Genomic DNA, 24,158 nt, shown 5'->3' with positions numbered 1-24,158 from the left:
AGGATATAGTTTTCATATTGAATTCAAATGAGTGTAGTTGCAATACAACATACAGCAAACATGATATGGTTCCATATAAACATCATACTCCGGCCTAACCTAAACGAGATTGGTGCCTGAATCCACCTCAGGCAGCTAAGTCCACGGGTCTCTCCACGAACAGTTTAAACTTACTTTGTTTCTGCGATATTCCTGATGAGGAGCCGCTTGTCTTCCACTAATATCAAGAATCCATTTTAGGCTCTCGTTTCCTGATTGAAAGCTGCAAGTACTCTCGTATCGGAGCAAACACTGTTTGTTAACAAGGTTTAAATTGATTGTTACGACGGGGTCAACAGGCTACCATCTAGGCTCCTTCATCTAATTGAGAAGGCCTTTCCCGTTCGACCAAGGAATTTGTATCTTCATATCATCAACTCAACACGGACCCTTCCATATTACTCCACACTCCGGAGGCAACTATTTGACCTCGATTCGGCAAGATGTCTTCGGCGGGTATATCTACCGCTCAACTGGCCGTTCATGGAGATGCTGGCCACTCAGTTTCGAAAAAGGGAGATTTGGAACTGCCTCCTATCAAAAAGATTCTCTCAGGTCTACCGGAGGTTTCTTCCTCTTTGCCACCCCGCACGGAAACCATTGACTTGGAAGAGCAACGGGAGATGTTCCGTGAGTTGCGAGACATCATTGAAAAAGCCCAGGAGGTCGAGGATGTTGGAAATAGCTTCGATCTCAAGGGGCTCCATGCATCTCTTGAAGAGGCCGATGCAAACGCAAAACGCGGGCGACGGGACGCCGACACCCTGCAAAGCGTGAGCGCCACTCTGCAAAAGCTCTGGGCTTGTAACTCAGAGTACTTGGTACAAGCCACTGAGATTATTGCGGATGGTAGCAGAGATCGTGGGTCAATTCTATATACAGGTCAATTTTATAACTTGCTAATTACGTTTCAGCTTCATGGCGTGCTCCGTTTGGCCAGTCTGGCGTTCTGAAATTCTTCCTGGATGTGGTTTCTTTGAAGGGCAAGGTTGACACCAGTTTGTTGCTTCACTCTTTGCGAGTTATTGGGAACTCGTGTGCCGATACAGGTATTCTGCAATCAGTTGCATATGTGCCCATATCACTGACGTTGATGCAGACGAGAATAGGGAGATTGTTATCAAGGGAAACCATACGCTTGCTATCATTCGATATTTCCTTGATTCGGATTTGGTCTTTGTTGCAATTCCAGTCATCTACAATATTTGCATGGATTACAGTATGTCCAGAAAGAACAGGCCGGTGATACACGTCTTGCTAATATGATATAAGAACCAGCACATGCTCAGATAGCTGCCAATCGGACAGCTTATATCTTATTGAAGCTGATTAAAGATGGTGAGATTGAAGATAATGAGGCTCTACTTAATTTCTCATACGACTTGATTGAGTTGGCCTCTGAGCAAGGTATGCTTTATTTTAACCTCAGTCTGTTTTCCGGCCTAACATATAATTTACAGCCGAAGGCATTGAAAACTCTCCCGACGGAACAATTCTACTGCTGATGGAGCTTGCTATTGATGAGACTCTTGATTTTGCACATTTCTCGTCATTGGCAACTTCTCTTGCTGCTTACCTAGGAAACGAAAAGTTCCAGAATGCCTGCGTGTCGAATGGAATGGTGGAAGGCGTGCTGGATGTCCTGCGCCATTCATTCTCGATTGTGGTGGACCCTTCTTTGAGCGAAGACGTCAAGGCTCTCGCGCAGCTTCGCCTCAAGATTAACCAGGCTTTGGCTGAGGTATCTGCCTCACCATTGTTTGCCCAGAACTACCCCCTTGATTCTCCTCTTTCACAGACATTGAAGTCATGGGTGGCTGCAACCGAGGATCAACTTCAGATCTGCGCCTGTGTCATGCTTGGAAACCTCGCCCGGTCCGACGAGGTCTGCCAGGTGATGGTCCGGGACCTGAAAATCCACAAAGAATTGATATCCGTTCTCAGAGGAGATGCCCGTGGTGCGGTCCTACACTCTTCGCTTGGTTTCCTGAAGAACCTTGCAATTGCCGGCCACAACAGAGCCATTCTTGGAGAGGCTGGTATCATTCCTGCCATTTCACGATTATGGGCATATGAATCTGTTCCGCAGGTTCAATTCTCGGCTGCAAGTATCGCGCGTCAGGTGATCATCTCCTCGATGGATAACATCTCCCACCTTCTCGCTCCTCTCTCACAAGATGTTGATTCCCCGGCTCATCAACGGACCTATCTCTCTCTGCTCCTGTCTCTTTTCGAGAAAACAGACTCCACGCCAATCAAGACTGAAATCGGACGGACAGTTGCTTCAATTTGTCGGACTGTTAGCCCCAAGGCTCGCGATAGAGATGAAGAAGCAGTGTCCTTGCTTAACCGGTTATACACCCTACACGAGGGTGTTTCGCTACCAGTAGGTGCGATGATCACACAGACTCAGTGGCCTGTCGTTCGCAGTGAAGGCTGGTTTGCTCTAGCTCTAATGGCGACAAACAAACTTGGTTGTGCCGCTGTTGTGGACTGCTTGCACAAGACAGAAGTTACCGAGTTGCTCAAGACGACCCTAGGCGGGGGCACTCCCGATCAAGATAAGGCCGAGGAGACAGACAAGTCGCAAGAAACCAAAGACCGTGACAACGCTTTTGTGCTTGTGCAAGGATTGCTGACGAACGAGGTGAGTTTTCTACCCTAGGATAATGCTGGTCTTTTACTAACCGCCAAATAGTCTGGTGCCCTTCCTGTGGGTTATAGAGATATGCTGGAAGACTTGGTGAAGGTCAATGCCTCACAGTTGAAAGCAGCAACAGATGCTTAGTTGAAGAACTCCAACACGATATGATGCATTTGGAACAAGTCTTATTATTGTTGCATATGATGTGATACTTCGGCCAAATATGTGCCTTGGTTTGTTGTGGAACCAACATTGTCTAGAAATGGACTCAAAAGATGGCCATAAAATACTTTCTAGAGGGACAAAAAAAAAGGCACCTTTCCTGCCGTGTGTACGTGTACCCCTCCCAACATGACAATTTGATGAAGTATCGCCATGAGTATAGAGAAAGCCCGAGCACCCCAGCCAAAGAAATCTACTAGTTACTTTATAAGAACTTAGTTGTAGGCGTGCAGAAGTTGAACAAAATCATTGGGTATATACGTATATGTACATGTAACTTCCTCCATTAATTGACACAATCTGATAGCCCAGAGGTTTTGAGATCACTCAGTCTGTAAACAGACTTTCTCGTGCGCATATCCTCGGTAACGAGCTAGGAGATCCGTAGCGTCCAAACCAGCTGCACCTTGGCGAGCAGAATAATGTGAAACAAGCCCCTTGCCATCTATAATGACATGCGGGCGAGAGCCATCCGCCATATGCCAATTGTGGGAGGGTCCCTTCTGGTTGCGGAAAATGCTGTGCACATCCACTGCATCATTACCCCAGAAGCACCCGAAATTCTCGCTGGTGGGCTCGGTTGGATCGACCCACATCGGGAACTTGTAACGGCTCAAATCATTGTGTTCTAGATGGTGCAAGAAGGAGTAATGTTGCTGCGCACCAACAGTCCAGTCATGTATGGTCGGACCAGTGTCGGTATATACGGATCTCGCGATAGGATCTCGGCCAGAGCCCGCATCTCTGGGGAGTAGCCAGCGATGCCCTTCAAATGGCGGCTCAAAGTCTTTACGTACTTCGAAGTTCGGTGGGCCCTGCCAGCTTGGAAGACTCGAAGCGCGCCAGTCGTGCCTCAGTTGCGACTTTGATCGAGACGGTTGTTTCACGTCGTACAATTCAGGCAGATATGGGAGTGCAGTTCCCGGATGACTGTGAAGAGATGCGAGGGCTGCCTCATTTATCACATTGGCCGATACCATCAGCGTGCTTGGATTGTCGAGTTTCGTCTTGACGATGGTCGAAATGGCGTTGTCCTCCAGAAACACGATATCGCCGTCGATCCGGATGTACATCACATTATCCTTTGCAACTTTCCACTCCATTTCATGACCGCGAGGAGAAATAGAATACTCGGGTGTTTGATTCACGATAGAGTACAGCCATTCTATGCTGACGGCGTCATCAGTCTGCGGTACAAAGACGACCTGATCAAGAAATCCATTATTGTGGACTAAGTTTTTCTTGAATGGTGTTAGAATTAATCCATATAGTAAGGGCGAGACGGTAAATACCTGCAAATAGCAGTCCAGGATTGCTGTACGCTCATGATAATGGAAGGGAACTAGAGCCACTATCTTGAAGCCTTGCGGCTTAGAGTAATGACCTGTTCCTTGCGAGAACGCGAAGAATGGAGAAATCTCCTTGCGAAACAGTAACGAAGAGATATTAAACGGTATAAGCCCCGGGTTGCAGTAGGCTAACACGATAAAAATGATGCATGCATAGCCAGTAACGCCCCACAGAAGGACAAAGGCCCAATCGCGCCAGTGCGAATGCTTTTTCTCATTGTTGGACTCAATATCGCGAGGGTTCTGGGTATGACCCATGATTAACAGTTCCCGCGCCATCTAACAGTCGTCGGAGGAGCCAAAAATAGTGGAAATGGCATTGTGAATCCATGGACATCATGGCCTAATTTAACGTCGAGCAAGATCATCTTTCCGGTCGTTTGAATAAGGCTTGATGGTCCGTTTTCGGAACTTGGAAGTCCCAGCAGTCACTAACAGAAACCGCTATAAAACAAGATTGACCTGCTCAACTGTTCCTCCTTTGACAAAGAGCTAGGATCTGCCGTGTATATTGCCATATTGGGCAATGGTTGATTGCAAGCGGACCAAGGACGAGGAATGTGGTTGTGGAATGCAGGCATCGACGACTTCGGATTAGCCATAACCTAAACAGAGCTCTTGATGTACAACGTATATTTTGTACTGTACAAGTTGCATGTGCTTCTTAACATTTTATAAGTTGTTTGTCTTGTTTGTCTATGACGTCGCAGCACGTGTTTATCGTCCAGAATCTTGACCAGGAGTTCTATCCCGAGGCTACCTCTTACCTCTCTACCTTTACTTTTCTACTAACTTCTTCATTCTATGTTAATATTATATGCCTGCATGATAACATGAGGGCGGTCGGTCTCTTGGGCCGTTTCTGTCTCAAACGTGGACTCCCACGTCTCCCCCGACAACATTTCAATCGCCCGCCATGGCCTCGGCAACTACTAAAATGCACCCCGCGAAGGGCACCCGTAATAGGTGGGGTGCTCATGGCCACTCTGGCACCAGCTGCCTTTTTGAAGCTGGCAGAAGAGAATGATGGCCACGACAAGACTGCCGAAATGCAGATGCTGGAGGTTTCGCGCGAAGAGGTCCGGAAGACAGTTTCACCCGACGCGCATGGCCTCTCCAAGCTCTGCCAGACAATATGGATCTACTTTTATTGTTATATCTATGACCCTGTTGCTACAGGGATCCGCCTTGTTCACCTTGCCGTCATATTCATTCCGGTCGTCGCGACAGTGCCCGCCATCTGGCTTGGTCGTAAAGTACAGGACCGGGATGGCACGCGGTCTGGCACATTGTGGTGGTATCGGTTTTTGGTGGAGGCAATGGAGCGGGCTGGTCCGGCTTTCATAAAGGTATTTTATGATTGGCGAATAATTGTCTATTAAGACTAAACTGACAGGTTGGCTTCTTGAATAGCTTGGCCAATGGGCTGCATCACGAACAGATATCTTCCCACCGGAAATGTGCAACATAATGTCGTCACTTCACTCGAATGCCCCCGCTCATTCACTTCACCAAACGAAGCGCATCATCCGCAAAGCATTCAACGGATTGCCATTCGAGGACATATTCGAAGAGTTCCAGGAGGAACCACTGGGCGTTGGAGCGATTGCACAGGTCTATAAGGCGAAATTGAAACCGAGCCTTGCTGCAACCAATGAAGCAGAATTGGGTATCGAACCACCGACGCTAGGCGAGAAGGTTCGAAAAAACGTCGACGTACTGGTCAAGAGTTCCCCGCAGCGGGTGCCATCATCGTATGTCGCGATCAAGGTGCAGCACCCTAGGGTTGAACAAATGATACATAGAGACTTGCGGATCATGTCATTCTTCGCTCACATGATCAATTTCATCCCCACGATGCACTGGCTGTCTTTCCCCGATGAAGTACAACAGTTTGGGGAAATGATGAAGCTACAACTGGACCTGCGGATTGAAGCTGCCAACCTCGTGATCTTCCGCCAGAAATTCAATTCTCGCACTACTGCTTGGTTCCCATACCCATACTTAGAATACACCACCCGTGAGGTGTTGGTTGAGGAATTTGCCCAGGGCATCCCGTTGGCCACCTTCTTGGATATTGGAGGGGGTTTATATCAACACGATATTGCCAATGAAGGCCTTGATGCATTCTTGCACATGCTGCTCATAGATAATTTTGTTCATGCCGATCTCCACCCGGGGAACATCATGGTTCGTTTCTACCGGCCTAGCGAGCTGGACCTCTCCCTTGGCAAGCATTCGCGTGCTTTCAATGCCCCGACGCGGGCCGAAGTTGATGTGACAGAGGCAGTCCTCGAGCGGTTACGTCCGAGCCTTAATGACACCGATGATTGGAACATCGCTCTTTCCCAGCTCCATGACGAGGGGTATCGACCGCAATTGATATTCATCGACACTGGGCTTGTCACTCAGCTAAATGAGACCAATCGGCGGAACTTCCTGGACCTCTTTCGAGCTATCGCTGAATTTGACGGATACCGGGCTGGTCAACTTATGGTCGAGCGATGCCGAACACCGGAGGAGGTTATTGACCCAGAGATATTTGCCCTGAAAATGCAGCATTTGGTTCTGAGTATCAAGTCTCGAACCTTTGCTCTAGGGAGTGTCAAGATTGGCGATATCCTCAGTGAGGTATTGACTATGGTCCGCGGGCACCACGTTCGGTTTGAAGGGGATTTTGTCAACGTCGTCATTTCATGTCTACTGCTTGAAGGAATAGGACGTAGTTTGAACCCCAACCTAGATCTGTTCAAGAGGTGAGTTCTCCCCACGAGGCTTGATTTGTTCAACTGAAGCTGACTTTGTCTAGTGCACTTCCTATTCTACGGCAGTTGGGATCTGGAAGTTCATTCTTGGAGACCGTGCGCTCGGGCGACTACTCAATGCTCTGGGTTTGGGTCGGCCTGGAGGCTCGTGGAATGCTGCAAGCCAGCGTCGAGAGTGTTGAGCATTGCGTCAAGTACGACCAACTGTCCCCTAATATATAAGACATTCGCAACTTTATTATTATTATTTTTTGTACAATACACGCCCGATTCTTCACTGTTGATATGAAAGCTTAGATGGCATGCCCGTTGAATGATAAAAAGACAACAACACCCTCTTCTTTTCTTTTTTTTTTTTTTGATAATGATGATGATGATTTAAAGAAATACACGTACGTATCTTTAAAGAAATCTACGAGTAAAACGTGAAACATCTGAGGTTTGGGGAAAAGGTAAAATTAATGCAAAGCTATCATCATGTCTATGTTCATAGACTAACAGAAAAAGATCGAGGTTGCGATATAAGACAGAGAAGAAGATAAACATCGTACAAGCACAAGCGAAGATAAGCAATGGGACGCCAGCGCCATGCCTTCGAATAATTACAGAGTGGAGAGAAGCAGACAGCCTGGTTGTTGCAGCTGTCAAAGCACTCTTAGCGCGAGGCCTGTTCACGAACAGCTGCGCCGCTAGCCCTCCACCAGACATCACCTCCCCACCTCATTAAACGCTCAACAGCAGCCGTCGGTGTATCTAAAGCAGGGCGGATATCAAGGTGGAAGACAGGCAGTCCGTGGGGATCTGGATCCCCAGAGTAGTAATCGATCACGTATCGAACTTCCTTCGGGCCCCAAGGTGTCTGGCGGATGACATACCAATCGTGACGGTCAAATGGAGGGCTTGTCCTGTTGGAATTGGAGTCAGTAATTTTCTTCTAAATACCGCGAAGACAGTCCTTACTCAAACTTGCTTGGGTACGCCCAGCTCAGTGCCTGGTATATCTGTGCCTTAGGTGACCACTCTTGCGGCCGACCTTGGAACCGTAATAGACGAGGCTCGGAGGTCAAATCGAATTTACCATTCTCATCTGCATAGGTCAAGTCCATGCTCAGGTTTTCCTCGCCGCGGCGGCAGTGTTCCCATCCAGCCTTGAGACCCTTGGCGAATACGCGCTCCCATCCCACAATTTCGTCCCAGGCACCTTCGTTCAGGAAGTTGTGCACTGCAACCATCGACTCCACTGCATCCTGGGGTGTGTCTGTGTGTCCTTTGCGCAACATGGCGTTGTACATTTGTTGCGGAGACGGATACTCCCAGTTGCCTTGGCCGTCGCCCCTTGGGATCGAAGAGCCTTCGCGCTCAACAGGAAGGTCAACAGTTTGATTAGCGGCGCGCTCTTGGGATATAGCCGAGAACATGTAGTTCAGAGGATTAAGCTTTGAGAGGGTTGAGGGCTGCGCCGCGGTGTCGGTGGGTGGCTGCGGTGTTTGCGCCGGTGTTGATTGTGGGGCCGAATAGAATGGAGAATCTTTCGATTTCATGGGGCAGCTGCTGGGGAGTTCAGCAGCAGGTACTGGGGAGGGTGAGGGCTTCGAGCCTGATTTATGCATCGGACATCCCGGCTTTAGATAAGAGTCAGTCTAGATGATCAAAGCTGTACAGAATGCGCAAAACGAACTGGAGGAGATGCGGTTGAGGATGCATGTGGGATCGAGACTGCGGAAGTCTGAGGGGTGTCTGCCCAGAACCAACCCATTTTGAACTATGAGGCAAAGAAGCAAAGAAATTTTATGGTAAGATCCAAGGCGAAAGCGAACGCGATAAAAGACCGGAGAAAGCGGACTTTTTTTTTGATGACATAAAGCTGCCACGTGATAGGCCGTGCCTAAAGCGGTGAAATGTAAACAAGTCACCCATCTATAGTTCTGGAGGGCTTTATATCTTTTCAATACATATTTATATACTCCAATACTCCATGAGACCTATCTCTTTTGCTTTCTTTTGCTTTCTATTACTATTACTGCTGGTTTTGTGCAAATTGTACAAGTGCCCATAATTGAGAGCTAAGTAAGGGAGAGTGCACCCGTTCCAAGAAGAGATGAGAATTCCAGTTCCTCCGATTCGGATATAACAAACCCAGTCATCGCTTCATCCCAGATAGAGCGCCAATTCAAGCTATCCAAAGTTACAACAAAGAAAAATTCAGCCATAAGTTTCGAAATTTGCTCCCACGACTGCCATCCACATATCATTGCGACACGGGCCAGCCGCTCCACAAACCATTGTCTCTGAGGTTGTCCCAGCGCACCTTGGGCTCCGACGAATAACGCCCAAACATAGAGTCCAAAGTTTTTATTTGGTAATCCCACAAGGAGGGGCAATTTGCAGCCATCCAACGCTGTCTTGAGATGTTTCGTAAGGGCTCGACCCAATCCAGACGATGAAGGCGAGACAATCAAGAAATGATTGAGATAACAAATAAAAGCCACTCGAGTGACTGCTTCAATCGGATGAAGATTGCGCTCCGGGTTGGGGGAGCCTTCGCTGTAGATGTAGCTGAGAAGTTGATGCTCTGCTTCGCAGTTGAGAATGCGGAAAAAGTCTTGGTCACCAGGCTTAATGACCGTGGGATTTGTCTGATAAGTGATGCTAAAGAATACCATGTCACGAAGCACACTTATAATCTGCAATAAGGCGGGACTGAGAAATGTATTGGCATAAAACCCCGTGCCTAGTCTGTTGAGAGGAGACGAAGTCAGTGGTCTGATTCGCTGTTGGATTTCCGAAGGGATTGGCTGTGCATCCCAAGTTAATGGAAAAACGGGTTTGGTCATTAGGCCCGAGGCGGCTTTGATGTCGGTTCTGTTTCATCGACGGTGAGTGGAAATCGGTAGAGAGGTGAGCCGGAAACACACGTACGTGATGATGGCAGACAACATAGAAGAAGAACGAATACTCTCATCTGTTATTCCACCCCGAAGATCAACCATACTTTTAAGTCCAGTTAGGTGAGTATGGACCTCGCTGAACTCTCCGATAATCAGCTGTGGGGTTTTAGCACTGCAATACTGCAACCCGACATTCACGAACAGAATCCATACCGAACCAGTGAGGAGATTGATGATGGTATCAAACGCCTCATTGCTGAGTCTGCGACTTGGATCCCGTACTTTTGCGCTCATCTCTTGAATGGACTTTGCTCTCATCATACAATAGTCAGGGTCGTTGGTAAGGACTGAGTCCCAATTACCCGATCGCTGGCTGGCGAGAACGGCTCGATGTGCAGCGCACATGCTCATCAGCCCAAAGAAACTGCCCGGATCCGAGAATGAGGATCGAACCATTAATTCCATCTCTTGATTTGAATCTTTGCTTGTGTTCGGAAAAGTCATCGGTACGAATATGGTTTTCCCTTCGTCCTGTAGTTAGCTCTAGTTCTGGGGAGGCGCATGTAGTATGGACAGCTAAAATGAGCAGAACAATAGGCAACATTGACATGAACAATACTTACAGTAGTACACCAAATGTGCCACCATTGACGGGAGCTCACTGGTACCGGGCAGCGTAAAAAAAGGATCAAGAAACCATGATGTAGGTGGGTTAGGATTTGAATGGAGAGGCAAAGGATAGCCAGCACACCACCTGACAGGACGCCCACGATAAATTGAGGCAAAACCGTCTCCGGTATCTGTGTCCAGTAGGGAAGATGCAGCAGAAGACTGGGATGAGGCCCTCAACACTAGTCTTTGTTCATCTAATTCATCAACGGCAGCCTTGGAAGTATCGGATTGCCCGCGGTTCTGTCTGGATGTTCGTTTCAACCCAGCAAGTCTCTCACGTCGGCGTACATCGCGCATAACATGAGAGCGAATAGCCTTGCGTGCATTGACATCTTTAATCCTCTTGGAGGTCAAGTCATCGTCGTGATCGATGAATGTAAAGGAAGGCCGATCCAGCGGCGCAGGTTTGGCCTTGGGTTCTAGTCGGGTACTTCAGTCCAAGTTCTTCACCATCAAGGGGGTTTCTCTTTTGGTGCAACTCTGACGCTGCTGACTGAAGGGGAAATCCATAGACAAATAGGAAACAAAGAGCCATATCACTCAAAATGGATGTGAATTTGACCTCAAAAAGAGGCGAAAGATCCTCCGCAAAAAAGGCCAACAGGATCCAGGGTTCAGTAAGGCCATATTTCCCAATATCAAGGTATATCAAGACCAGAAAGCACTAACCTGAATGGGTATGCCGAGGCGAACCAAAGGTAAAAGACTGCAGATGATCCATCCGAAGGCCAAGGCAAGTTCGGAATGCAAAGGAAAAGAGGCAAAACACAGAAGACAAACCAATAAAGAAGTGGATAGCAGGCTATGCAGTTGGGTGAAGGCGGATTTAGAAGAGAAAAGGAGTGTAGTTACGTTGCCAATGTTGCCGGTGCGGGGGGGCGAGCACAAGCCCTATTCAGCGTGAATCGTCTGGGATGACCCGGTGCTCAATGGTGTAACCTGTTATTTGGAAAGGTTCTTCAAGTATTCAATAAATCTCTGGAATTCATTGTCTTGGAGAGAAAAAAAAAACCCCCTTTCCCATGGCACCCAAAATAATGCTTGCGAACCCGCTAAGGACAGGGACAACAACAAAAAAAAAAAAAAAGCCTAGGATCAAACATGAAGACAAAGGGTATTCTAACATAATAAAAAAAAAACTAGTTCAGTCTCATGCTCGCATATCACTCAATAGTCGTGAGATCAGGGCATAGCCAAAGAAGACAGCAACACATATCCAGACTCGGTGTCGTCCAGCCCAGCCTTGACCAGCCTCTCTCGCAACGTGTCCACCATCCACGACAGATCCGATCCCAGAAGCACTGCCGTTGGGGCGTCGACGTAAAGCACTTGTCTCTGGGGAACACTTGGTGGGCGCATCGGGGTCAGGCAAAATCTGGCCGGTGGCGGAATCGATGCGATGCTCTTTCATCCAAGCCCAGTTTTCCTGGTCGAGTTCAGGCCATTCTGTGCGGAACTTCAAGCCTCCATCTCCGGCCTTGACATTGTTGATACCCTTGGAAGTTCGAGTGACGCCGGCAGTGGCGCTAACATGAGAACCTCCTCCGGTCGAGTTCCACCACCGAGATCGCGCGGCAAGCACTCTGCGCTCACTTTCTGAACCACTAACACTTCCCGTGGTCATCTCTTCACTGGTCATGAAAGAGAGAAGACCGATGAGAATGGTCGAGACTTCCCAGGCCGGGTTGAAGGATTTCGGGTGGAAGTCACTGATGCTTAGACAGAGTCGAGTGGAAGGCTGGAATCGGCCGCTGGGTGTGTGCATGCGGATGGCGGGAGGAGCGAATGGGTACTCTGGAGGGAAGATCAATGTACCCCAGTACTGTCCATTTTCATAAGGGGTTCCCGGAGGTCCAGTGAGGATGTAATGCCACCTAGCGCAGGTTAGCTTCGGGGTTCTGTGGTACTGCGGCAACGCGGCAATGCGAGGGGATGTATATCACTTACTCAAGGATATTAGTCTCGGATGGATGGGTCACAATAAATGGTGTGGGATCTTTTTGGATATTTTGGTATTCGCGAGTGAGCTATAGTAACTATTGTTAGACACTATCCATGGATAACCCGATTGGCCTGAGGTCTGGCCACTTACCCGTTTGAAAGCCGCTTTCGTCGCCATCTTTGGTGATATGAATAGAAGCGAGAGATTATGCAAATCAAAACAAGACAAAGCAGCACTTTATGAGCACTCTGGGAAAGCGAAACCGAGGGAAGAACTTGAATAGTAAAAGTTGCGGAGGTCAAAGGTGGATTGTCGCTATTAGGCGCTCACGCTCGCCCGGGTCACGTGATGGTTCCACATCTTGCGGGTTCGGCACGAGCACCCCGATCTGTTCCCCGGAGGCCGGAAGTTCTGGCCATTGCAGCCGCAAAAATGTCTTCCTCCTTTGCTGAAGGAGACGAAAGCGTTAGTGCATATCTCAGGCAGCTCACGAGCTGCCTAAAATGTTTAGCTGACCCTCTACTAACCTCTAACCGCTTCTAGGTCTTCGAGCGTTTGCAACAGCGAGCAGACCCCAAGGTCTTGGAAGAGCAACAGCAGGCCGTGAATGAGCGCATGCAAGCTATTTACCAAAAAGCCCAGAACCGACTTGCTGAATTGGTATGGTCTCCAAATTCTAGAAGCCGATGACAAGCAATTCGCGTTTACTTGCGGAGTTCCCCGGCTGATCGCGATATCTATTAGATCGACGAAAACTCGACCTTGCCCTGCACCATATCCTCTGTTCAAGTCACCAGTGCCCCTCATACTCGACGAGGCTTCCTTGAGCGCAACTTGAGCCCGCTTTTGAGTGCAAACAAGGGTCGGCCGTACACACTGTCCGAAGCGTTGCGGGAAGTGTCGGCTACCGCAGATAAACTTGGACGTTTCGGTATGAGATGACAGAATAATATTAATCATGGGTGTCTACTAACATAATCTCAGATCTATTCCACCAGCCTATTTCGGTCTACTTGGACGAGTCGCAAGGCCAAGATGGCATGCGCAACATCGATGTCCATCTGGCGACGCGAGAGAAGTCCCGCGTGCTGATGAAGACTGGAACGGACTTGGGTAACACTGAGGGCTCAGCCTACGGTAATCTTCTCTGGCGCAATGTCTTTGGTGGCGCCGAGACTTTGAACTTGAACGCTTCGCTCGGTACCCGGACACGGTCCGCTTACCAGGCTGCATTCGAGACTCCCATCTTGGGTGATCCCGATTTCCGCCTCGAAATTGGCGGTATTGCAAGCTCCACCCAGAAGTCCTGGGCAAGCCACGAGGAAGTTCTCAAGGGTGGCTGGAGCAAGCTCCGATGGATGTCCAAATCAGGCCACCGTCACGAATTTGGATACAACGGTTTCTGGAGACAGCTTACCGGCCTTGCGGAGAACGCTTCCCCTACCGTCCGTGCAGATGCAGGTGACAGCGTGAAGAGCAGCATCTTTCATAGCTGGGTTAATGACCAGCGGGATAATGCCCTCCTGCCATCTCGTGGTTACTATGCCAAGGCCTTCAACGAGCTGGCCGGATTTGGCCCGCTCAAGGGTGATGTCTCGTTCTGGAAGTCGGAAATTGAGACACAGGGTGCCATCCCTATTCCGATCCCAGGAATCAAGGGTGACAGCGGCGTCAGCCTTACCACTGGATTCCGTGCCGGTCTTCTCTACCCTCTTGGACTGGAGTCCAATCCCCGCCCTCAACTTTCCCGTGTCAATGACCGCTTCCAGCTTGGAGGACCTACTGATGTCCGTGGATTCCGCCTCTGCGGTCTTGGTCCTCGTGAGGGCGTTGATTCACTAGGCGGTGATGTGTATGCCGCCGGAAGCGCCAATCTGCTGTTTCCGCTTCCCCGCCTTGGTGCTGAGAAGCCCGTGCGGTTCCAGGCCTTTTTGAACGGTGGCCGCTTGCTTTCTCTGCAAACCTCACAGAAAGCCACTCCTACTACTAATGGTGAGGTGCAGGATGCCCTGGTGTCAACTCTCTCTGAACTACAAAACGGACTGCCTAGTGTCGCAGCTGGCTTCGGTATTGTGTATGCCCACCCTGTCGCTCGCTTCGAACTTAACTTTTCCTTGCCTCTGGCGTTGCGAAAGGGCGAAGAAGGCCGCAAAGGGCTCCAGCTCGGCATCGGTATCAATTTCCTGTAAACATTGATAAGTAGATTTCTTGCGGATTCAACTATACCGTATACATTGTTTTACCAATTACAATCAAGTTCAGATTAATGTTAACATTATAATACAAAAAAAAAAAAAGAAAAAACAAGACATCCTCTGTCAGACTATACAATGTGCAGTTGAGCTTGGTTGGGCCCGGGCCCCGGGCCGATTAGACGCTTAGTCATCCCCATTATTGAGGCCATTTGGAGCTTCGAAGCTCTACAACAATCTACATCTTAGCCAATCGCTACTATCCAGGAACTCCAAGCACGTCCTACATTCAAACCAAAACCAGCGATTTTCCGCTCTTCACGCCGTCAGTCGCGGCAATGGCCCAATACTATCCACAACAGCAGGGCTACGCCCCCCAGGGCTCCGCACCGCAGAATCTCCAGTTCTTCCCCTCGTCCTACTCCTCGGTTTCCGGTCACACAACCCCTTCACAAGCATCTTATAGCGCCGGCTTTAGTGGAGCTCATAATCCCTCTGCGCAGGCTTATCCTGCTGGTAGTGGGTATGGGGGTTTCGGGTCCCCGGCCGCTGGCGTCAGTGGACGGATGGGCGAACAGGGCGGGTTGAGGACGGGTTGGTTGGCTGCGTTTGGTACGGAGGGGTACGATGGTGAACCACCGTTGCTTGAGGAGTTGGGTGTCAATTTTGAACATATCCGGACCAAGGTTAGTGTGGGTTGATTTTATATTACGTGCGTTCGGGAGACGTGGGGTTCTGGGTCTTGCGGGTGGCTTGTTTTTGTTTTTTGGTTTTTCACCCCGGGTTTAATCTTAATTGTAGTTCAGGTCGACAGTGAATACCATGTTGGATGCTAACAGTTTCATTCTCTAGACTCTGACTGTTCTGAATCCGTTCGCCTCTATCGATGATCATCTTATGGACGATAGCGACCTCTACGGAGCTCTGCTCTACATTGTCTTATACGGCACTTTCCTCCTCCTCTCAGGAAAAGTGTTCTACGGCTATATCTACGGCGTCGCCGTGTTCGGTACCGTCGCTTTGCATCTGATCCTTAGCCTCATGTCTCCCGCTCTCGACACTGTCCCAACTCCCAACGCCGCCGACCCTACCAACTACAACCCCCACCACAAACCCTCCATGTCCGGTGCCTCGGCCGCGGGCCATTTCTCTGCCACTCTAACCTTCCCTCGCTCGGCTAGCGTGTTGGGCTACTGTTTCCTTCCTTTGGTGCTTACCAGCCTCATTGGTATCCTGATTCCCATGGACACCATGTTCGGCTATCTCCTGACCATTGCCGCTGTTGGCTGGTGCACATACAGTTCGTCAGGAATGTTCTGTGCTGTGGCGCGCATGAGTGGCATGAGGGGTCTCGTGGCGTATCCGTTGGCTCTGTTCTATGTCGTTTTTGGAATCATGGGTATTTTCTCTTCGCGTGGCACCGGCTCGCTAGCTGCAAAGACGGGTGCGGCTTGAAAAAGTTGGGCTTTGGTTGATACACGTTCTCTGTCCATGCATTGTATGGATGGTCCTTTGGGCCGGTGCCTGCGATGTCTAGGGTCTTAATTTTAGACCAGCCTTTGCATTTTAATCATGAATATTATGAAATTCCAGCTTTGTTTATATATCATTCATTATGCATTATCAGATTCGTCTATCTTAATGGTAAGCTTTGTAGGCCTTCACTTGATGCAAAACAAGCACATGTTCTCATATCAAATCATGTCTAGAGCCACACCTAGAAGGATCATGTACTCGTTGCACCCTGAGTCGGTGCCCATTTAGACAACCACTCTCTTGCCTTCTCTAAATCGCCACCTGCGGCTTCCGCTGCTGCAATACACCACGGTAGGTCATACACTTTGTCATTCCCTTCGGTGCTCTCTGCTGCAATCAGCTCTGCGAGATTGCGACGGTGTTGACTTGTTTCGTCAGCACAGAGATATAAAGGTGCCATATTAGGCACATCTGGCTGGGTGTTTAGAGCTTCGACAAGTGGGCGTGTCAACTTCATGTGTTCCGCCACACTCATCGTGGCTGGAAGACCAGAGTCGGATGCCATTTTCTGCTTTGCCGTTTTGCAGTACTCGTTCTGACACCAAGGCTTGCCACATCCGGTCATCATCTGGGAGAGATATCGACGTTCAATGCGACGGCGCAGTGATTTGCCCTCTGGATCGTAGGTGTCAACATACAGCGGTCCGAAACAGAAACTACACAGGCCAACAGTCTCATTTCCGATTTTGTTCAATGTCCTGCCGCAATTTCTGTTCATACATATGCGCGGCGCGGGTCGAGAAAGGCGCTCCAGATCATGGTGACGAAGATGGGTGTTCATGTCCCGTAATCGGATAATCTTAGTACATAAATGGCATTCGGTGGTACGTCCTCCATCCACCAGTTCATGTGGAGTGAGGCCGGAGAGCATCACCTCGGGATCGCGGAAATCAGGGTCAGAATCGCCTTTCTGCGGTACAAGAAGATGGCAGAACTGACAGAGAATCAATTTCCCGGGACAATCCGTAGTACGATGTTGCGCAAGACTAGGGAGTCCTTCAAAATCCCCAGCACAATCGATGCATTGGTGCGTTTGGTGGAAGATAGCATCATGTTTTTCTTTGCTTGGGGCATCATTGCCATGGCCGGAGTCTTGTAGACAGTGCCAGTGGTCTTGCCACTCTGCAGACCGTTTCTGGAAGACATTCTGGCACTGCGGACATAATATATTATTGCGGAGACAGAAGTTCTCGTGGAGAACTAGTGTCCGTTCGGGAACCCATTGCTGGCAGTTCTTGCACTGCACATCGCCAGGTTCGTGAGACTCTTCCATCTCATTATGATTATCCGATGAGTCCAATGGATTCACTGTAATCCGCAGGTGGTACTGGGATGGTGATTGCCGCTGTGGATCCGACGAGTCACTGTTTGGAGGATCGGCGTGAACTGCTATATAGAGGGCCTCGGCATCTTCCATAACCACATTTGTGGGCCGAAGATCGAATATCTTGGGCGATTGGCTCGAGAAATCCCCCAAGGCATGCATGTCCGATCTCGGACGACTTCTTTGGCGAGTAGAAAAGGGACTAGCAAAAAGACTCACTTCCGGATTGTCCGTAGTAAGCTCAATTTGAATAGTGTCCTGGCGATTCCAATCTTGAAGCTCATAATCCACATATTCCCCAGGCAACACTTGGGCAGTGACATCTTCTCCGACGCTGAGGATACCACCAATCGAACTGCCGCTAGTTGTACCCGGCGCACGTGAAGCCTTTTCCAATCTCTTCTGTAGCGTTTCTCGGGCCTGTTCCTCTGACAATGCGACGATGTCAACTTCAAGATCCGTGTCCACTACGCATATTCCTTCGCCTTCGGGAAACACCTTATCCACCAAGAATCTGAATGACTCGCTCCGGGTACCCGGCACTGTCAGAAGCTCGCCCGTCGTGAGGGTGGTAAAGTTGTCCCGTAAGTATCTTTCCAGAAGAGCCTTCCAGTCTTCAGGATCGTATCCGGCTTCCAGCGGACGGAGGCGAACGTAGGTGCCCTTGGGTAGTTGCTTCGCATGTACTGTGACCGCGGGGCCAGTCCGTGGTAAGGGTTCCCTTTCTATTTGGGGCACAGCTAGGTCTTGTGGTTCGCCATTTTCACTCAAGAACTCTCCATCCTTGATATCGAGCGAGTCTCTGAGCAATGTACTCAAGGCCACTTCATTCTCTTCAGCGGAGAATTCCCGAATGCCCGCATAGATAAACCGGCCATTTAGAGGATTGACAATGCGGAATATTAACGGGTGGGGTAGTTGCTGCTGACGTTGCTCGACCTCTTGACGAGCGCGCGATTCGGCGGCGAAGGTGTGGTGGTTGAAGGGATCGAATGACGAAGTAAGTACACGAGAGTTCCCGGAGGGGACGGCTTGGAGCGGAGCAGCAGCTAGTAACTGTTCGAGCGCAGACTGCGGTAGAGTGATTTTGTCCCCGGTTAGTCGAGGCGCCCGCTCTGGCGATGCGACAAGCAACTGGGATGACCAGACTATAGTATCTTGAGCCATGATGGATATTGATAATCATTAGGGAGAGAATGCATTCTTTAATATGAGAATATTCCAAGGCGGGGACGGACCGCAATAGCGACGAAGGCGATAAAAATCAAATTTCCACAACGTAGGATACACCGCTTCTCTCTCCGCCTATATTGTACAGCCCGGGGGGGGGCCTCGGTGAATCTTCTCTTAACTCTGTTGGTTTGGTTTTTTTTATTTTTTTTTTATGAATAATATGACCAATACATATTCATAGTTTTTTACTTCTTAGATTTCATCTCGAAAATGTATATACATATCTTTATATATGAATACAATTCTGCCGGACAGAATCTTGATGTTGCTGCATCTGCCGCTATTGCGGTCTGTATAGCCGATAAGAGATAAGAATTTCAATTCTGGAAGGCTCCACGCTTGATACTTCGCTTTAAAATCAACTTAATTACATATCCATGCATGCGAGAATTGAAGTCGATGACCAATAAAAAGAAAATTGGACCCAATTCAATAGAAGTCGCCACGCATTCGGCCGCGAGCACTGGTATTGCACCAGTCACACTGCGGGATAGGTTAGTATACGCTCTCATTCAATCATGGGGACTTAGATTAGTAAAAGACAACACGTACCAGTGTCTTCGAGCATCCTTCGTTATGCTGAATGCAATAATCACCCTGACAACCTTGGCATGTGTGCTGGCATTCTAGTTTACAGGAAGCACACTACTAGGGTTAGAAAGCAATGATGCCCTAAAGCCGGGGAGTTACTCACAGTTGGGCCACATTCCCAGCAGTCTTTGCTTACACCTCGCTCCAACCTCTGCACGACAAGGATCAGTGATATGGACGGTTGGTGGCGCAGATTCAATCAGAGATTCTATTTCAACATACCTCACGTTCTTGCAGTTCGGCAGCACTGGCGTGGACTGCAGTCTGATGCGGGGACAAGCTTACTCGGACAGGCTGTGGGTTTGGTAGACAGTTTCCACAGAACCATTTATTGCACCGATGGCACCAACAGTTGGTGAGGCAGTCCGCGCAGCGGGCAATGAGGATCGGATGCTCGCCTGGGATTAGCTCGGGCCGTTTCGCCGCTGCAACGCTAGATGAATGCAATGGCGGGGGGCTAAGCATCGGAAATTGAATCTCTGGGGACTGGCCCCAAATAGCCGGTCCTTCGGGGGAACTGTGGCATCCGTCACATCCACGGGGCCCGAGGGCGATGGTCGCCACGGCAGGTGCGAGCAACGGAACCTCAGCTGGGGTGCCATCCTCCGTGGTCGAACTGTATAGATTGGGATCATGTCTCGGGCCACGACAAAGAGCAGCATCGAAGGCAATGACTCCCTCGCACTTCTTAAGCACCTGGGCCCAGCCTTCCTCGGGATTGTGCTTGAAAAGCTTCCCCGATGCGCTATACCACTCGTTTTGCTGCTCTACCGATGATTTCGCGAAGGTTCCGTCCTCCTGATCAGAGTTAGACGGGGTTTCGCTGAGTGTCCGCGAAGTCCCCACACGAGTTCCCCACCAATCTCGATATCGGGGTCGTGCCACTGCCCGAGGGCCCATGTGCACGGGCGAGAAATGATAGATACCCTTTACTCGCGGTGTACCCGCAGGGCGTGTAGGCCGAACGGCATGCTGAATGACCTGCATGAGCTTGCGTTCGTTAAGATGGCGACATTCGCGAATCGACAAGATATTGACGTTAAAGCGATCCGTCAAAATGATATCGGCCACCAGCTCAGCTGGCACCGAAACTCCGTCCAAGATGAGAGTGCGCACATCTTGCAGTATACCTCTGCGCTCAAGACTTGTAAAAATACGCTTCAATGGGGCGGAGTAGATCTCGTCCTCTGTTTGGGAGTCGTTCTCCGCCTGTGTTATTGTAGGAAGTTCGGCGCCCCGGCAGCGAGACAGATCTAGATGCCGAAATATATATGGCGTCCGAGTGATGATGGTGTGTAGGCGGTGTGAAGTTGAGCTCAACGTCATCAAGGAGGAGACTGATAGATATGGTGCCATCCGGTCGAGGATCAAGCTATTGCTCAGGATATCCTCTAGTCCCGTTCGGTGAGGGGGCGTGGGTGCTATAGATTGCACATCTGATACCACCCGTTCGGGTAGTTCGCGCACGACGGGCACCAGGCCGAGTTCCTTCAGCGTCAAGCGGCGAGACCCGTAAAAATCGGGGGCGCGGCCGATGAGGTCCTGTCTGTAAGCTGCCATAGCGCCTACGGCGATATCATCACCCCGGAATCCAAAGGGTGAGGCATTAGGTTGAATATCCCGGAGGGCCGCGCGGGCTTTGACCAGCTCACTTTCCAGGAGATTGATTGTGGATTGTAGAACGGCAGGCATGGCTTCGGTTCTCTTAGGGTCAATGGCAAAGGCTATAGAAGACCACAGGTCGGACATAGTCCGGTAGATTTACAGAGCCAGGGAATGGATATTCGAAGTTAAAGTTGGGAAAGTATAGGGAAAAGAGAGTTGGGGGGAAGGGAAATGAAATAATGAAATAGTTGAAATGAACAGGGGACTCGGATAAATACAATTGGAAATGTCTGATCATTCCTGAGTCAGAGATTTAAAGGAAAAAAAGAAAAACGGAAAAAAAAAAGGGACAAGTACATTAGAGATATAAGTATAGAACCAATGGAGCTGTGGAGTTGTAGTTGTGGGGATAGGAAGATTCCATTTCTAGACATATCCGATTATATAATATTTTTATACCTTAACTAGGCAACTAGTATTGTTATGTTATAGTCTAATTTGATTGAGTAAATGAAATAAGATAACACTGGAACCAACCCGTAAATGGACTCTCGGTCAAGTAAATGACGGTCAGCGCCAAATTCAGCTTCATGTACTCCGTTCCGTTACTCCGTACTCCTTATGTATATAACATGGGATATGTACAATACATAGTACAATAGTGCAATCTCAATCTCACTTCATAAATCTACATCTCCCATATTATATATTATATGATTTTCAATGCTAATCGTATATAATTATGTCTTGGCCGCGCAAGGGAGAGAGTTACAAGTACAAGTTACCTTGGAAATACTTGGGATACTTCCCCAAAGTATGGGGTGAACCTAAGTGGATCCGGTATCTGGGAAGGGGATCAGGTACCTCCACAGTCCCCAGTACATTTGGCGCTAGTCCAGGGACGTTGGGAAATGATCCGCTGGTCACGCGCAAGTCCGCGTCAGTCTAAACTGACAAGGGGAGAAATATGTGTCCAATGGGGTTAATAGTCGATATTAGATATATTAGATATATTAGATATATTCCACTCTTAAAACATAAACATTCATACCTGGGCAACTCTTCAACATAGACATATTTATATTCATACATTCCCAATCCAGATATAGAAGATATAGTCTACTCCGTACATTCTCGGAGATCCTTTTGTATTTTTTTTTAAAAAAGACCCGCCAAGACAATAGTTAAGAGATCCCTGAATTCCGCGCCAAGGCCAATTGAGACATCTCTGATCTACACGGTCCGCAACATCATGCCAAGCCTTCACTCGAGGAGCTGCTTTGTAAATATGTGCTACCTACTCCGTACTAGTACAAAGTAACCGCATTTGATGTGGCATTCGAGATAAGCTGAAGCTGCCAAGACCTGTGATGCAGACTCTCATTTTTCTTCGCCAATTGAGAAAAAAAAACCCCCCACCCCCCAAAAAATATCACGTTACATAGATCTTCTTTTTGGGTCTCTTTACACGTCAGACCGATCCCACATCCAGTATAAGATAGATGGCTGATCTACTACATGTATGTGGACGGAGAGTATGCACCGAGGCCAGGCAGTCGCCCCAAAGAGGTTGCCAAGGAATAGTTACACCCCCTACACATCACCCAAAATGGGTTGAATCCAGACACGTCGCACAACTATGCATTCACTTGGGGTGAGAATTATCAGGGTAGGATTAGAACTAGTGATACAATGTCGTCGATCGTTCCCCAAGCCCCCGGGATCCCCCCCCGCTTTCGAGAGGCCTCTACTTCCACAGCTTCGACACGGCCACCTCCTTGTCATCGTGCTTGTTGAGAATCTTGGCAGTGGCCAGATCAAAGTCTTCTTGTGTGACATGAACCCGACGCTCGCGGAGTGCATACATGCCTGCCTCCGTGCAGACACCCTTCAGCTCGGCTCCAGAACACCCGTTCATCTTCTCGGCAATCTTGGTCAGGTTGATCCCACGGGTCAGATTCATCGACCGAGAGTGGATCCGCAAGATGTCGGCACGAGCTTCGACCCTACAAAAGAAAAGTAAAGTTAACATCGTACGCAAGAGAAAAAAAAAAGAAGAATACATGAATAACAGGGGGCAAAGGGGGTAGACTGACGATGGAGGGGGGAATTCGATCTTTCGGTCAATTCGCCCAGGCCGAAGAAGGGCCGGGTCCAGAATATCCAGTCGATTTGTCGCCATGATAATCTTAATGTTCTTCGTTGGCTCGAAGCCGTCCAGCTGATTCAACAACTCCAGCATGGTACGTTGCACCTCCGAGTCACCACCTCCTGATGAATCTATCCGGCTTGATCCAATGCTGTCAATTTCATCCATGAAGATGATACTTGGTGCGTGCTCTCGTGCCATGACGAAAAGCTCACGCACCATCCGACTACCCTCACCGATGTATTTCTGCACCAGTTCTGAACCACTCACTCGGATGAATCGGCAGTCGGTATGGTGAGCGGCTGCTCGAGCAAGCAGGGTCTTGCCAGTTCCGGGTGGGCCGTAAAGCAAGACACCCTTCGGCTGTGCAATACCCAGAGATTCAAACAGCTCGGGGTGCTTAAGGCCAAGCTCGATCACTTCCTTGATTTCCTTGATTTGTTGGTCTAGACCGCCAATCATATCGTAAGTGCTGTCGGGGACCTTCTCGACCATCATGAGTGCAACCAGAGGATCGACCGAGGACGGCAACATCTTCTCCAACTTGTAAGAGTCAGACAGGAGAGCGACTCGCTTTCCCACAACGAGTTTGCTAATGTCCACACCATCGGAGATATCCACCACTGCGACCAAGGAAACCATAGCGTTAACATGAGCCTGGTCATCAAAAGCCAAGACGATTGGAATGAATGAAGCCTACCGTATTTTCCTTCTGGGTGTACCTTCACCAGAACCTTCTTGGTGCTCATCACCTTCACCACCTCGCCAACATAGGAGCCGGGTTGTTGCAACAAGCCAAGCTCTTCGCGCAGTAGACGGACCCTCGAGTTGTAGTCATTGCGCTGCGCTTCTAATCGTCGTAGAACGGCCTGACCTTGAATAATCTCGAGCTTCATGCCCTCGATTTTATTGCGATAGTAGTTGTCCAGAGCCATGATGGCGAATGGGGTGATGACGCTATGAAGACTCAAGGGCTGTCTGTCTTCCACAGAACACAGATGCGGTAA

The 24,158-nt window shown here is 49.1% G+C and overlaps 11 protein-coding genes across 11 annotated transcripts; 4 read left to right on the top strand and 7 right to left on the bottom strand.

The window, feature by feature from the left end:
* Positions 1-482: 482 nt before the first annotated feature.
* Positions 483-2,827, top strand: N7537_002637 (uncharacterized protein; the record flags this gene model as incomplete). The annotated part of the gene is made up of 6 exons (XM_056893695.1): positions 483-900; positions 954-1,088; positions 1,139-1,258; positions 1,312-1,446; positions 1,500-2,686; positions 2,738-2,827. The coding sequence occupies 6 exons, from the start codon at positions 483-485 to the stop codon at positions 2,825-2,827; spliced, it is 2,085 nt and encodes a 694-aa protein (XP_056758690.1).
* Positions 2,828-3,228: 401 nt separating this feature from the next.
* On the bottom strand, positions 3,229-4,512 carry N7537_002636 (uncharacterized protein; the record flags this gene model as incomplete). The annotated part of the gene is made up of 2 exons (XM_056893694.1): positions 3,229-4,146; positions 4,198-4,512. 2 exons carry the CDS (start codon positions 4,510-4,512, stop codon positions 3,229-3,231), a joined length of 1,233 nt encoding a protein of 410 aa, XP_056758689.1.
* Positions 4,513-5,231: 719 nt separating this feature from the next.
* Positions 5,232-7,241, top strand: N7537_002635 (ABC1 kinase family protein; the record flags this gene model as incomplete). The annotated part of the gene is made up of 3 exons (XM_056893693.1): positions 5,232-5,603; positions 5,668-7,010; positions 7,064-7,241. The coding sequence occupies 3 exons, from the start codon at positions 5,232-5,234 to the stop codon at positions 7,239-7,241; spliced, it is 1,893 nt and encodes a 630-aa protein (XP_056758688.1).
* Positions 7,242-7,674: 433 nt separating this feature from the next.
* N7537_002634 (holocytochrome c synthase CYC3) lies at positions 7,675-8,775 on the bottom strand (the record flags this gene model as incomplete). Its single annotated transcript, XM_056893692.1, has 3 exons — positions 7,675-7,924; positions 7,980-8,641; positions 8,698-8,775. 3 exons carry the CDS (start codon positions 8,773-8,775, stop codon positions 7,675-7,677), a joined length of 990 nt encoding a protein of 329 aa, XP_056758687.1.
* A 307-nt stretch (positions 8,776-9,082) lies between these two features.
* N7537_002633 (uncharacterized protein) lies at positions 9,083-11,471 on the bottom strand (the record flags this gene model as incomplete). Its single annotated transcript, XM_056893691.1, has 4 exons — positions 11,249-11,471; positions 10,531-10,998; positions 9,939-10,431; positions 9,083-9,881 (listed from the first exon to the last, which is right to left on the bottom strand). The coding sequence occupies exons 1-4, from the start codon at positions 11,298-11,300 to the stop codon at positions 9,083-9,085; spliced, it is 1,812 nt and encodes a 603-aa protein (XP_056758686.1). The 5' UTR covers positions 11,301-11,471.
* Positions 11,472-11,729: 258 nt separating this feature from the next.
* On the bottom strand, positions 11,730-12,698 carry N7537_002632 (ubiquitin-conjugating enzyme E2; the record flags this gene model as incomplete). Its single annotated transcript, XM_056893690.1, has 3 exons — positions 11,730-12,453; positions 12,527-12,606; positions 12,672-12,698. 3 exons carry the CDS (start codon positions 12,696-12,698, stop codon positions 11,730-11,732), a joined length of 831 nt encoding a protein of 276 aa, XP_056758685.1.
* Positions 12,699-12,869: 171 nt separating this feature from the next.
* On the top strand, positions 12,870-14,710 carry sam50 (SAM complex subunit SAM50; the record flags this gene model as incomplete). The annotated part of the gene is made up of 4 exons (XM_056893689.1): positions 12,870-12,986; positions 13,065-13,181; positions 13,266-13,452; positions 13,506-14,710. 4 exons carry the CDS (start codon positions 12,870-12,872, stop codon positions 14,708-14,710), a joined length of 1,626 nt encoding a protein of 541 aa, XP_056758684.1.
* Positions 14,711-15,051: 341 nt separating this feature from the next.
* Positions 15,052-16,168, top strand: N7537_002630 (transporter YIP1; the record flags this gene model as incomplete). The annotated part of the gene is made up of 2 exons (XM_056893688.1): positions 15,052-15,399; positions 15,566-16,168. 2 exons carry the CDS (start codon positions 15,052-15,054, stop codon positions 16,166-16,168), a joined length of 951 nt encoding a protein of 316 aa, XP_056758683.1.
* A 271-nt stretch (positions 16,169-16,439) lies between these two features.
* Positions 16,440-18,740, bottom strand: N7537_002629 (putative ubiquitin fusion degradation protein (Ufd1); the record flags this gene model as incomplete). Its single annotated transcript, XM_056893687.1, has 1 exon — positions 16,440-18,740. The coding sequence occupies one exon, from the start codon at positions 18,738-18,740 to the stop codon at positions 16,440-16,442; it is 2,301 nt and encodes a 766-aa protein (XP_056758682.1).
* A 495-nt stretch (positions 18,741-19,235) lies between these two features.
* N7537_002628 (uncharacterized protein) lies at positions 19,236-21,146 on the bottom strand (the record flags this gene model as incomplete). The annotated part of the gene is made up of 4 exons (XM_056893686.1): positions 19,236-19,289; positions 19,359-19,451; positions 19,501-19,548; positions 19,620-21,146. The coding sequence occupies 4 exons, from the start codon at positions 21,144-21,146 to the stop codon at positions 19,236-19,238; spliced, it is 1,722 nt and encodes a 573-aa protein (XP_056758681.1).
* A 1,603-nt stretch (positions 21,147-22,749) lies between these two features.
* Positions 22,750-24,086, bottom strand: N7537_002627 (proteasome regulatory particle base subunit RPT6; the record flags this gene model as incomplete). Its single annotated transcript, XM_056893685.1, has 3 exons — positions 22,750-23,008; positions 23,099-23,774; positions 23,852-24,086. 3 exons carry the CDS (start codon positions 24,084-24,086, stop codon positions 22,750-22,752), a joined length of 1,170 nt encoding a protein of 389 aa, XP_056758680.1.
* Between the last annotated feature and the right edge of the window lie 72 nt (positions 24,087-24,158).

The sequence above is a fragment of the Penicillium hordei genome (assembly GCF_028827395.1).
Source record: "Penicillium hordei strain IBT 12815 chromosome Unknown utg000001l_segment0_segment0, whole genome shotgun sequence".
Classification (NCBI taxonomy): Eukaryota; Fungi; Ascomycota; class Eurotiomycetes; order Eurotiales; family Aspergillaceae; genus Penicillium; species Penicillium hordei.
The sequence above is the reverse complement of the archived record's forward strand: the minus strand, read 5'-3'. Positions and strand labels throughout refer to the sequence as shown.